Consider the following 13582-nt stretch of genomic DNA (forward strand, 5'->3'; position numbering starts at 1 on the left):
GGAAAGGGTGATAGACATAAAGCTGAAAATTACAGGCCAGTAAGTTTGACATGCATTGTATGTAAGCTTTGGGAAGGCATTCTTTCTGATTATATTAGACATGTTTGCGAAATTAATAACTGGTTCGATAGAAGGCAGTTCGATTTTTGGAGAGGTTATTCCACTGAAGCTCAACTTGTAGGATTCCAGCAAGATATAGCAGATATCTTGGATTCAGGAGGTCAAATGGACTGTATCACGATTGACCTGTCTAAAGCATTTGATAGGGTGGATCATGGGAGACTACTGGCAAAAATGAGTGCAATTGGACTAGACAAAAGAGTGACTGAATGGGTTGCTATATTTCTAGAAAATAGATCTCAAAGAATTAGAGTAGGTGAAGCTTTATCTGACCCTGTAATAATTAAGAGGGGAATTCCTCAAGGCAGTATTGTTGGACCTTTATATTTTCTTATATATATAAATGATATAAGTAGAGAAGTGGAATCAGAGGTAAGGCTTTTTGCACATGATGTTATTCTGTATAGAATAATAAATAATTTACAAGATTGTGAGAAACTGCAACGTCACCTCGATAATGTTGTGAGATGGATAGTAGGCAATGATATGCTGATAAACGGGGTTAAAAGTCAGGTTGTGAGTTTCACAAATAGGAAAAGTCCTCTCAGTTTTAATTACTGCGTTGATGGGGTGAAAGTTCCGTTTGGCGATCATTGTAAGTATCTAGGTGTTAATATAAGGAAAGATCTTCATTGGGGTAATCACATAAATGGGATTGTAAATAAAGGGTTCAGATCTCTGCACATGGTTATGAGGGTAAGGGTTGTAGTAAGGATGTAAAGGAGAGGACATATAAGTCTCTGGTAAGACCTCAACTAGAGTATGGTTCCAGTGTATGGGACCCCCACCAGGACTTACCTGATTCAAGAACTGGAAAAAATTCAAAGAAAAGCAGCCCAATTTGTTCTGCGTGGTTTCCGACAAAAGAGTTGCATTACAAAAATGTTGCAAAGTTTGGGCTGGGAAGAATTGGGAGAAAGAAGACGAGCTGCTTGACTAAGTGGTATGTAAATTCTAAGTTCCCAAGGAGGAAATTAGATATTTTCCCACCAATAGAGCATGTCAAAAAACAGATCAGATGTAAGGCTTTTCAGGCGTTCACTCTATTAACCAGCGTTTCGTCTTACATCTGATCTGTTTTTTGACATGCTCTATTGGTGGAAAAATATCTAATTCCCTCCTTGGAAACTTAGAATTTCCATTCAGAATTGCTAGGCGGGCAATAATTCCATTGTGGAGTTTTATCTCCCATATGCAGTAATCAGACTGTGCCTCTTATATAGGGCTTCTGATAAGGTAACCTGCATATACCCCAGTGTCAGTGGGTAGGGTCTGACACATCCCACTCTGATGAGTCTAGTGTCAGACCTAAGATAAAACGCTGGTTAATAGAGCGAACGCCTGAAAAGCCTTACATCTGATCTGTTTTAAGTGGTATGTTCTGAGCTGTCAGCGGAGAGATAGCGTGGAATGACATTAGTAGACAAGTAAGTTTGAGTGGCGTTTATAAAAGTAGGAAAGATCACAATATGAAGATAAAGTTGGAATTCAAGAGGACAAACTGGGGCAAATATTCATTTATAGGAAGGGGAGTTAGGGATTGGAATAACTTACCAAGGGAGATGTTCAATAAATTTCCAATTTCTTGAAATCATTTAGGAAAAGGCTGGGAAAACAACAGATAGGGAATCTGCCACCTGGACGACTGCCATAAATGCAGATCAGTATTGATTGATTGATTGATTGATTGATTGATTGATTGATTGATTGATTGATTGATTGATTGAACCACATTTAGGGTGCCAACAGCAGGGCTTGAACCAATAGAAGTCCATTGTTAAGGTAGGTTCAAGCATTTCCACATTTATTAGGAAGGTGTACATGGAATTTTATCATAAATGTTTTCAGTTGTATTTCCTCTTTAAACAATAATCAGCACCACTTTTACACTTACTCATTATAGTCATCAGTTCTTAAAATAAATAAATAAATTCAGGTAGCACACAGGGACTTTCTTCGGAGACTTGGACCATCAAGGATGGAGAGGAACTTCTGTAACCGTGAACTCATCAGTGCAGTCATGTACCTGTCTGTTGGGAGATGCCCCAGCATATCTCAAGCAATCAGTGTTCTAAGTCAATTCAGTGACTGTTTTGGTGCCAGTCATTGGCAGGCTGTGAAACGTGTGCTACGTTTTACCTCAAGGGAACACTTGCGAAATTCTTCTTATTGATCTTCCATTCTTTTGTAAGTTGTGTTTGGGGTTTATTTTTTATTTTATCAATATCCATTATTAATTGCTATTTTAGAAATAATGTTGATTTCTTTATTGAGGTATTCTTGTGACAGAGGGATATTATAAGCTCTATTGATTGTAACCTGGATGTGGCTTTTTTAATGAATTTCTGGGTGATGTCGAGTTTTTTGTGTGAATGGTTTTGGTTGCTTTTCTGTAAATTTTGTATGATAGGTGATATAGGCATCGCCTTCACAGCGAGTGTCTAGTTGGTTATGCTGACGCTAAATGAGCTGCCTGCATCGACAACAGGAGATCCTACATAGGATACGCCTCCATAATGAGTGGAGATCTCCTTTTCTGGAAGTCAAGAAAACAGCGCCTAGTTGCACTTTTGTCCACAGAGTCTGAGTATATGGCTCTCGGTGATGCCTCCAAGGAGGCAATACACCTGCGATGGCTGTCCAAGGAGATTAGTTAAAGTCTACTGCCAGCTGTCAATCTGCACACTGACAATCAAGGAGCCCAGAAATTGGCCGAGAATCCTGTGTTCCATTCAAACACAAAGCATATTCATGTGTATCATCATTTTGTGACTGAAGCTCTGTCTGCAGAGGAAATCAGCCAGAAGTATCTTGGGATGGATGTGCTCACAAAAGGATTGCCCAAGAGTTTGAGCAAGAAGTGAACTATTTGGACAATCATCACTTTCAGAAAGGGTGTAAAATATGATTCAAATTGAGCTGCCCTCTAGTGCCACCACCTAGTATTCTTTGGTGTTTTCTCTTTGGTTATGAGTAGCCATCTTTTGGTCAGTTCAGTTCGCGCCAGTCACTTGACTTGTTCAGATGGATTCATTGTATTAAACTTTTTCTTTTTCGTATTCAACAAACTTGTACTCTAAAGTAATGGGCGTCGTATTTCATTTCATAATCCACAGTCTCATTAATAAGAATGGAAGAATAACGAGAAGAATTTTGCCACCTTCACCTTCAGTAACATAATCATTTCTCAAATCACTAATATTTTTAAGAAACACAATTTTAAAATAACATTTCATACAAGCAACACTAGTGCACGTTGGCGTCAGCCAAGGTACCAGCTGATACGGTGATGTGACACACATTTGGGAGCGTAACCATAGTGGTGTAAGCGGTCTCAAAACTGCGCGAGGAAGGCAACGGGAAACCACCTCGTATTTAATCCCCAGGAAAATCTTTAGCATGACTGGAAAACATGAAACCAAGGCCCCCAGTCCCCGGCAGCCCTTTAGTGGGCAGGGGGTGCTAAGAATCTCCGGGCCAGTCATGAGAAGGATAGCAACGTGGAATGTTCGCAGCTTGTTTCAAAGTGGAAAGACTCATAACGCCATCAGAGAGATGGAGAGACTCAAGATCGACGTTCTTGGCATTAGCGAAATGCGTTGGCCTCATTCAGGAAAGAGTGTGGTCAGTGGTTATCAAGTATACTATTCTGGTAATGACGATCCTCGCCATCTTAATGGCGTGGGTTTCATTGTACATCGAGATATCAGTAAGTCTGTGAAAAATTTTATTCCAGTATCAGATAGGGTATGTTTACTACAGCTTAATGCACGACCAATTTTAGTGAATATCATCCAAGTATATGCTCCAACATGTGATGCGTCAGACGTTGATGTCGAAGATTTTTACACGAAAATCGAAGCAGCCCTGTCATATACCAAACCATCTGAGATAAACATTGTGATGGGCGATTTCAATGCTAAAGTCGGCCATGGTCGACGGGCTGATGTAGTCGGTGACTACGGATTAGGAACAAGCAATACTCGAGGTGATCGACTGGTCCAGATGTGCCAAGAGCAGAGCCTTATTATAGCAAACACGTATTTTCAGCTACCTCCACGTCGCCTCTATACGTGGACCTCTAATGCTGACAACAGTATTAGGAACCAGATTGATTACATCACAATTAACAAGCGGTTCAGAAATTCCATCAAATGTGTGAAAACATATCCAGGTGCTGATATCAACTCAGACCATAGCCTACTGTTTGCTTCCATGAATCTCAGGCTGAAGAAGTGTCATTTAAAGGGGAGTTTTAGTCGGATTGAGATTCAGAAGCTTCAAGATCAAGCACTGAAGGATGAAGTTCAGTCAGCTCTACGTGTAAAACTTGCGGAAGTTCAAAACAGCGTTAATATAAATGATGTTGAAGGCACTTGGAATCACATCAAATGTGCAATTAACGACGTAAGTCAAGTAAAATTAATGAATGCTGGAAGAAGGAAAAACAAGCCATGGATGACAGAAGAAATCCTGGAACTGATGGACCAGAGAAGGTCTTTTAAAAACAAAGATCCTGTAAAGTACAAAAGTTTGCAGAATTTAATACGACAAAGAATAAGGAACGCAAAAGAACAACAACTCTCTGAGGAATGCAACGAAATAGAATTAATGAATTCCAAATATGATTTTTTTAACATGTACAAGAAAGTGAAACAAGTAACTGGTGCATATAACAGGAAGGGTAGTGGAGTCCTCCTTAATAAGAATGGTGACATCTTAGCGAGCACAGAAGAGAAACTTAAGGAATGGATGGAATATGTACAAAATCTCTTCTTGGATCGCAGAAATGTGGATCATGGTGTTTGGGCAGACGATGGTGTGGAAATCACACGTGCAGAAGTAGAATATGCCATAAGAACAGCGAAGAATGGGAAGGCTCCAGGCCCTGATGAGATGTATGCCGAGATACTGAAACTCCTTGAGAAAGAAAAATCCCTTTCATTATTAGTTGACCTATTCAACAGTATCCACCGCAGTGGAACCATTCCTCGAGACTGGCTCAAATCGACTTTCGTAATATTGCCTAAGAGAGCCAATGCAAAATTCTGCAATGAATATAGAACAATTAGTTTGATGAGCCACGTTCTGAAAGTATTCCTAAAAGTCTTGCATGCGAGAATTTATCATAAATGTGAGGAGCATATCGGAACCTCGCAGTTTGGCTTCAGGCATGGTTTTGGTACTAGAGAGGCATTATTCAGTCTGCAGGTATTAGTCCAACGGTGCCGAGATGTCAATGTCGATGTTTTTGCTTGTTTCATCGATTACGAAAAGGCTTTCGATACAGTCCGCCATGATGAACTTATGAACATTCTTCGGGAATTAGGACTTGATGGACGGGACATTCGTATTATTGGTAATCTCTACTGGAACCAGTGTGCTGGCATAAGAGTTGATGGTCGTGTCTCGGAAGAAGTCTCAATTATGAAAGGAGTTCGCCAAGGCTGTATTCTTTCCCCCATGCTTTTCAACATCTATTCAGAAAAGATTTTTCGAGATGCTCTTTACGGAAAGACTCAAGGAATTGTGGTTAATGGTTTCATCATAAATAACATCAGGTACGCCGATGACACTGTGCTACTTGCAACCAATCTCCAGGATCTACAGGAACTACTTAATGCTGTCACTGAAGCCAGCAGCGCAATGGGCTTGAAGCTTAATGTAAAGAAGACCAAGTGGATGGTTATAAGTAGGAATGAAGATGGCATTCGAGGTAATCTCACAACAGCGAAGGAACAGATCGCGAGAGTGGCAACATTTAAATACCTGGGATGTCACATCAATGATGACTGGGACCTTACTCACGAGATCCGATGCAGAATTGAGCAGGCCAGAACTTCTTTTCAGAGACTTAGGAAACTTTTGACAAGCCGTGACCTTTCCATTTCACTACGGACACGACTACTCCGGTGCTACGTTTTCAGCATTCTGTTGTACGGCGTTGAGGCATGGACACTAACTGAGACCATGTGCAAGAGATTGCAAGCATTTGAAATGTGGACGTACCGAAGGATGCTTAAGATACCTTGGACAGCTAAAATGACCAATATAGACGTTTTGCACCGTATGAACAAAGAACCAGAAATTCTCACTACCATCAAGAGAAGGAAACTAGAATACTTTGGTCATATGATGCGGAACTCTAAATACCACCTTCTGCAAGTAATACTCCAAGGGAAAATTAATGGAAAACGTGGTCCGGGGAGAAGTAGGACATCATGGCTCGGCAACTTGAGCCAGTGGTTTGGGGTGACAAAGCTTACTCTGTTCAGAACAGCTATGAACAAACAACAGATCATGCTACTGATCGCCAACGTTCTGCGAGGACATGGCACATGAAGAAGAAGAAGATACAATCATCACAGTGTAATGCATAAAAAGAATAGATATTTAAATTGGGGAATCTACAAACTCAAATGTTCTCAATGTAAAACAACATACATCAAACAAACCAGGAGAGTTTCTTAATACATGATCAAGAACACATCAGTGCAGAAAAATATAATAGATATTCAACCGTGAGCACACATATGAGCAACTTTCACCACACCTATACAACAATAGACCAAGTTCTAACAATTTTACATACGCTAAGTAAAGGCATTCTAATGAAGATTCTTGAAGCAATTTATGTAGAAATAGGCTAAAAGTTAAACCCTAATTTAAATTAAAAGTAATTACAGATTATGTAAATATATTATTAGAATAAATTTTAGAAATTGCTTCACAAAAAACTAAAAAAACAAAAAACAAAAAAAAGGACACTAAAGATGAAACGAACCACCTACCAATTGCATGTTCCCCCCTACCACAGTAATACCCCTCCCACTCCCTCCGAATCTCCTCTCGTACCTCTACCCGATCAGCTGACTGACCCAATCAGTCAGTCACCAGCAATATGAACCAAGACACGTTCTAAAGCAACCAGCGGAGAAGTGAGCATTTAACATTCTTTCAAATTCCCACTAAGCAACAACACATTTTCTCATACTAAACTAATTCTTCCTTTCTTCTCTCTTTCTTTTACGACTCCTAAAAATAAATTAACATCAAGCCACACTTCAGGTTCTACATCCATATTGTACTGTAATTATAATCGAGAGGAATTTCCCCAACTGGGTTCACAACCCCTTTACTATTAAAATCACTAACACCCAGTCCTCCAGCCAGAAGAAATAACCGATGAAGGTTAAAATTCTTGAACTGGACAGGAATCAAACCAGGGACCCCTTGGCTCAAAGGCCAGCATGTTAGCCATTAAACGAGACTGTACAGAAGTATTTGTACACTACATATTTTCATGGTAGTTTTTGTAAGTTATTTTCTAGCAATTTTGAACTGAATTATCTATAAATAACATTCTGCACTTATTACTAACTCACCTCTCCCTGACTTCAAAAGGATCATAGTCTGCAGGTAACTTCTCGAGCAATTCAATGGCTTGCTTTGCCACTGCAACTTCTCGAGTTTCTCCCTCTGTTCCAGAAGATTCTTTGGGTTGGACTGACAAAATTTGATCCAAGGTGTTTTTGATAAAATTTGCCTGATATCTGTAAAATTTGAACAGTTCAATTTTCTGAAAACATTGATTCAGACAAAAACAACTTCAAGCCTACAAAAACATACAACTTTACGTACATTACTGTATAAAAACCAAACCCCATGGCACTACAGCCCTTGAAGGGCCTTGGCCTACCAAGCGACCGCTGCTCAGCCCGAAGGCCTGCAGATTACGAGGTGTCATGTGGTCAGCACGACGAATCCTCTCGGCCGTTATTCTTGGCATTCTAGACCGGACATTACTGTATAGGCCCTAAATAATTCTGACATGTTAAATAACATTTTTATGATAAAAGTTGTGATGTTTCTGCTATTTTACAAAGGTAATCCCAAAAATAAGGTCTTCTATCTTTTTATGAATATATAGACATGTTTATTTCTACAATGGTTTACATCATTTTACAGCTTGAACATTTGGCTATTTTTCTACATAATCACCATTTCAGTTGATGCATTTTTGTACATGCTGTGACAGTTTTTGTATGCCCATGTCATACCAGCTCACCACCATGCTGTTCAGGAAGTTGTGAACCTCATCTTTCAGCTCGTCATCGGTGCTGGCACCCATCTTGCGCACACCTTCAGGTATTTCAACTTTTCCGCTAAAATTCTGTGAGCGGCGCTTCGGGAAACCTCAGGAACCAAAGTGCAGAGATCATCCAAGGTGATCTGCCAATCTTCACGCATGATTTGCTCAACCTTTACGACTGTCTCAATGGAAATTGATGGTCTCCCGCTCCTTTGTTTGTCATGAATTTCAGTCCGACCGGCTGCAAATTCTTTACACCACTTACGAACATTTTTGACATCCATGCACTTGGCGGTAACATCCAATGGGAGCTCCATTCTCAACGACTGCCAAGCCAAGACTGAGTGCTTCAGTGCGGTGTGCGCATGTTTATGTGCGAGCGCGGGAAACACTCTTCACCATATTGTGACCAACAGCCACATGAACAGAGTTCTGTATTTATAAAAAATATAGAAGACCTTATTTTTTGGAATTTCCCTCGTAACTCTTACATTCATTTTTAGAAATTCAATTCCTTTAAAATGTATTCTATAATGATGATAATAATAATAATAATAATAATAATAATAATAATAATAATAATAATAATAATAATAATAATAATAATAATAATAATAATTAGCTGAAACCCATCAACATCTGCCGATCAATGGGGTAAATATTTCTTGAAGGATTTCCTTATGTACGACATTCTTTGTGATTTATTTTTTTACAATTTCCCTTACGTCACACTGACACAGATAAGTCCTATGGTGACAGTGGGATAGGAAATGGCCAGAAGTGGGTAAGAAGCAACTGTGGCCTTAATTAAGGTACAGCCCCAGTATTTGCCTGATGTGAAAATGGGAAACTACGGAAAACCATCTTCAGAGCTGTTGACAGTGGGGTTCGAACCCACTGCCTCCTGAATGCAAACTAATAGCTATGTGACCCAAACCACACAGCCACTTGCTCGATGCATTCCTTGTACAGTTACCCTTTGGCACTATTGCAACTTTAAAATATTGCTCTCTTGACATTGCAACTTTTAACTGGCCATGGCTGAAAAGTGGCTGAGGTAAACAGAGACCTTCATGTCCCTTGAGGTTTATTGATCATGATACAAAATGGCAAACAAATTGTAAATTGATGACTCTTGAAAGAAAATGGATTTATTTTTTATTGGATGTTGTTAAAGCAATTTGAGGGATTAGAGCTCTCTGTCCAGCTTTATCTCCACTTATTATTTCCAAATAATAACATTTTCGTACATACTTCTTAGAATTAGGCCCTAATCTGCTTCCAGTTAGGAGCCATTGGGAAATGTTCCAGTTCCTAAGGAACATAACTATGGCCCCAATTTTTAGAATAAGAATTAGTGGAGGCAAATCATTAATATGAAGGAATTCAAAAATTATGCAGGAAAATGAAGTAGCTAGCTTTCATTTTCAATATTAATCTGTTGATGCTAGTGTATGGTTTTGAACTATTGGGTATAAGCCCAATGACTTTCCAATTAAATTAAGAATGACAACTTTCAAGAACATTATTGTCATCTCTTGCAGAAGTGAACAATTTGCTATAAATTTCAATCACAATATCATCATGTGCTAAAATTCTGGCTTGTAGTTCAATAACATTTGATCCATCAACATATACAGAGGTTACCATTTTCTTGCAAAATAAATCAGCAAATTCCATTTTTATGTGGTTTTGCACACATATTTTTATGTATGCAGTGTGTTTTAAAGAAGGGTCAAAAAGGTGACCATTTAATACAATTATAGCTAAATAAATGTTTGGTGATATGCACGTAGCAAAACAGGCAAAACCTTTATGAAATCTCCCCCAAGAACAATAATTTTCACACCAGTAGGAATGGAATGTCATTACCTATGATATATTTTAGAAGACGGTTCACACTCATTAATGAATGACTGTTTGCCATTAGGGCTTTATTCCATATTCAGCTGTGCTTATTGAATATTGTTAGCTGCTTTGGAATTTAATTTTAATCCAGGCCCCAAACTCTCATTTATATTTAGAGGAATTTTGAATGTAATGTGCACTGTTCAACTGCTGGAGAGCAAAACAGCAACTATTCCTGTCCACAAAGTACAGCTGACCAGTAAGGCATCTAACTGCACATTCATGTCTACCCCATTTCTACATCCCCTATTGTACCACCGGCTCAGTGCTCTCACGGTTCAGGCAGCCTTTAAGTACTGGCGAGCACAATGACCGATGAAAATGCTACATCTTTCTTTAATAATTTAAAAATATATGGCAAGAAATTTTTGTGCTTTTAAAAACACTCTGCCAATCTACAGGCAAAGAGCTTTTGTCACAATGCTTTATGGTGTCAATTGTTTCAGCCGTTCTCTCATAATCAATGTAACAAAAATCAACCTACTGTTTTAAATATATAGCTACTACTGCCACTACTACTACTACTACTACTTTAGTGACGGCATAAAACCATGTTACATTAAGTTAGAGGTGCATATAACTAAGAAATCACTACATAAGGCATAAGGGAGAAATTGATAATGTAATAACAAATGAAATTATTAATACAGTATTGTAATGAATTTAATACATTAAATTTTCTGGCATTTTTCATAAACAGAGAGTCTGAACAGTCAAAATTATCAATATCTAACTTATTCACAGTGATGGGAAAAGTACAAAATAAAAAAGTAATTGAGCTGAATTACATTTAAGATATCTAAAAATTATAATTACAGTTACAATTATAATTACTTCACAGAACATCAGTCTTTAGAAAATTACTGACATTTTCCACATGAGGGTGGAATGATACCAAAGTTTTCAAGGAAAAGATATTACTTCATTTACTCTTTTGTTGTGTTTTCTTGTTTATTTTTTTTCCACAGAGGCATTAACTGACTATTATCACTAACTGAAACCAAAACACAATACCCTGAAACTCTGAAAATGATTGTCCCCAAAAAAGTTTGCATTTTATACTCATGTTCTCATTATTTTGAGGGCCAATTCATTCAAAATATTTATTAACTAGTAACCATGACAAGCTGCGAGTAAATGAATAAATGCGTGTCGTCTCCTTTACATTATAACCTTGCTATATACCCTGCAAAAGCTGGGTTCCAAAGTTGCCAAACTTCTGATAAAATGTAAATCAATTACAGTAGGTCTTACTAGAATATAACTATTACAATTTTATTGAAATGAGTAAATTATGCATAAAAATTACATTTTGTGGAAAGTAACAATTACAAGTAGAAATACCTAGAAGTATTCCTTGCAAAATGAATTTAATTCAGTATTTAATAGCAAATTTTGGATTTGTGTGTTGGTTTAATTAAATTACTTTTACTCAGTTACTCCCCAGCTCTGCTTATTTGCACTTCGCCTCATTCTCCACATCAGACTATGGAAGACATAAATGGTTCTGAGGGCTACTCTTTATATGCATAACAAAACTTTTGACGTAAAATTACAAAAAAGATAGTGAGCCAATTTTTCATAACATGAAATATATCTTGTTTACAACATTTTATTTCAACAATCAGTTGATGGATGGTTCATGGGTTTTAATTTGGTACATTTTTATACTAATTTGAATCATGAGATTCATTAAAACTGATGAATTCTTAGTGAAATATAGGAATTACATGATTGAAGCTACAAGATTAAATCACACAATATAAAATAGAGTACCATGTTGAAAAAAAAAAGTACTAGTTTTATTAAGCCTCTTTGATGGTCATTTAAAAAAATACTAGCTACACCTGTGTTAATATGAATTAACTAATAATTTCATTCAATGAACAGTTGATCAAAGATACGAAATTATATATCCTCCACAATATATTAAGACTTACGTTATAGCGGCATTAGCATGCAGCCCATAGACTTCAGGAGGATCAACTGCAGGTAAGTTCTCAATTGCATTAAGGTAGTCTTCCAGGTAATTGTAACGTATAATTTTGTATCCTGTGTGAAAGTGAAAATCATCACTAAACATACTTTCACCAAACCACACTTTTGCAAAAGTGTTGAGTAATCGCTTGTCATAATCATCTGTCACACGACCCCCATACTGGATTTCTCCTAACATATACCTGAAAGAGAGAAATTTAAAATGAATTTTTGACAACACATAATTTAAGAACTTACAGACAGGGCATGCAAGCACTAACAAAACACATACTATTACAGTATAGAGAGCTTTTATACATCAATTCTCTCCAGAAAATAAAGACTCAAATATCTTCTTCTCCTGGTGCTGTCACCTCACAGAATGCTGACAGCATACTTTTTGTTTCCTGTGTCAGAGTTGTCATATCTTGCATGTCAAACACTGTCAGAGGTTCTGGATCTAGGTTAATCTTCTCTGCCCATGTACAAGTTTCCCTTCTATGATCAGTTCAATCAATCAATCAATCAATCAATCAATCAATCAATCAATCAATCAATCAATCAATCAATCAATCAATCAATCAATCAATCAATCAATCAATCAATCAATCAATCAATACTGATCTGCATTTAGGGCAGTCGCCCAGGTGGCAGATTCCCTATCTGTTGTTTTCCTAGCCTTTTCTTAAATGATTTCAAAGAAATTGGAAATTTATTGAACATCTCCCTTTGTAAGTTATTCCAATCCCTAACTCCCCTTCCTATAAATGAATATTTGCCCCAGTTTGTCCTCTTGAATTCAAACTTTATCTTCATATTGTGATCTTTCCTACTTTTATAAACGCCACTCAAACTTATTTGTCTACTAATGTCATTCCACGCCATATCTCCGCTGACAGCTCAGAACATACCACTTAGTCGAGCAGCTCTCCTTCTTTCTCTCAATTCTTCCCAGCCCAAACTTTGCAACATTTTTGTAACGCTACTCTTTTGTCGGAAATCACCCAGAACAAATCGAGCTGCTTTTCTTTGGATTTATTTCCAGTTCTTGAATCAGGTAATCCTGGTGAGGGTCCCATACACTGGAACCATACTCTAGTTGGGGTCTTACTAGAGACTTATATGTCCTCTCCTTTACATCCTTACTACCACCCCTTAACACCCTCATAACCATGTGCAGAGATCTGTACCCTTTATTTACAATCCCATTTATGTGATTACCCCAATGAAGATCTTTCCTTATATTAACACCTAGATACTTACTATGATCCCCAAAAGGACCTTTCACCCCCATCAACGCAGTAATTAAAACTGAGAGGACTTTTCCTATTTTTTTTTTTTTTTTTTTTTTTGCTAGTTGATTTACGTCGCACCGACACAGATAGGTCTTATGGCGACGATGGGACAGGGAAGGGCTAGGAGTGGGAAGGAAGCAGCCGTGGCCTTAATTAAGGTACAGCCCCAGCATTTGCCTGATGTGAAAAT

At 37.8% G+C, this 13582-nt stretch overlaps 1 protein-coding gene across 1 annotated transcript in view; it reads right to left on the reverse strand.

Annotated features, from left to right (window-relative positions):
* The window catches only part of kl-3 (dynein heavy chain 8, axonemal kl-3), a 232356-nt gene that overhangs the window by 63673 nt on the left and 155101 nt on the right, over positions 1 to 13582 (reverse strand). The window contains exons 8-9 of the mRNA XM_067151919.2: positions 12061 to 12300; positions 7506 to 7673 (exon numbers count right to left, since the gene is read on the reverse strand). Coding sequence (XP_067008020.2) covers positions 7506 to 7673; positions 12061 to 12300 — 408 coding nt within the window. The remainder of the gene's footprint in view (positions 1 to 7505; positions 7674 to 12060; positions 12301 to 13582) is intronic.

The sequence above is a fragment of the Anabrus simplex genome, chromosome 7 (assembly GCF_040414725.1).
Source record: "Anabrus simplex isolate iqAnaSimp1 chromosome 7, ASM4041472v1, whole genome shotgun sequence".
NCBI lineage: Eukaryota > Metazoa > Arthropoda > Insecta > Orthoptera > Tettigoniidae > Anabrus > Anabrus simplex.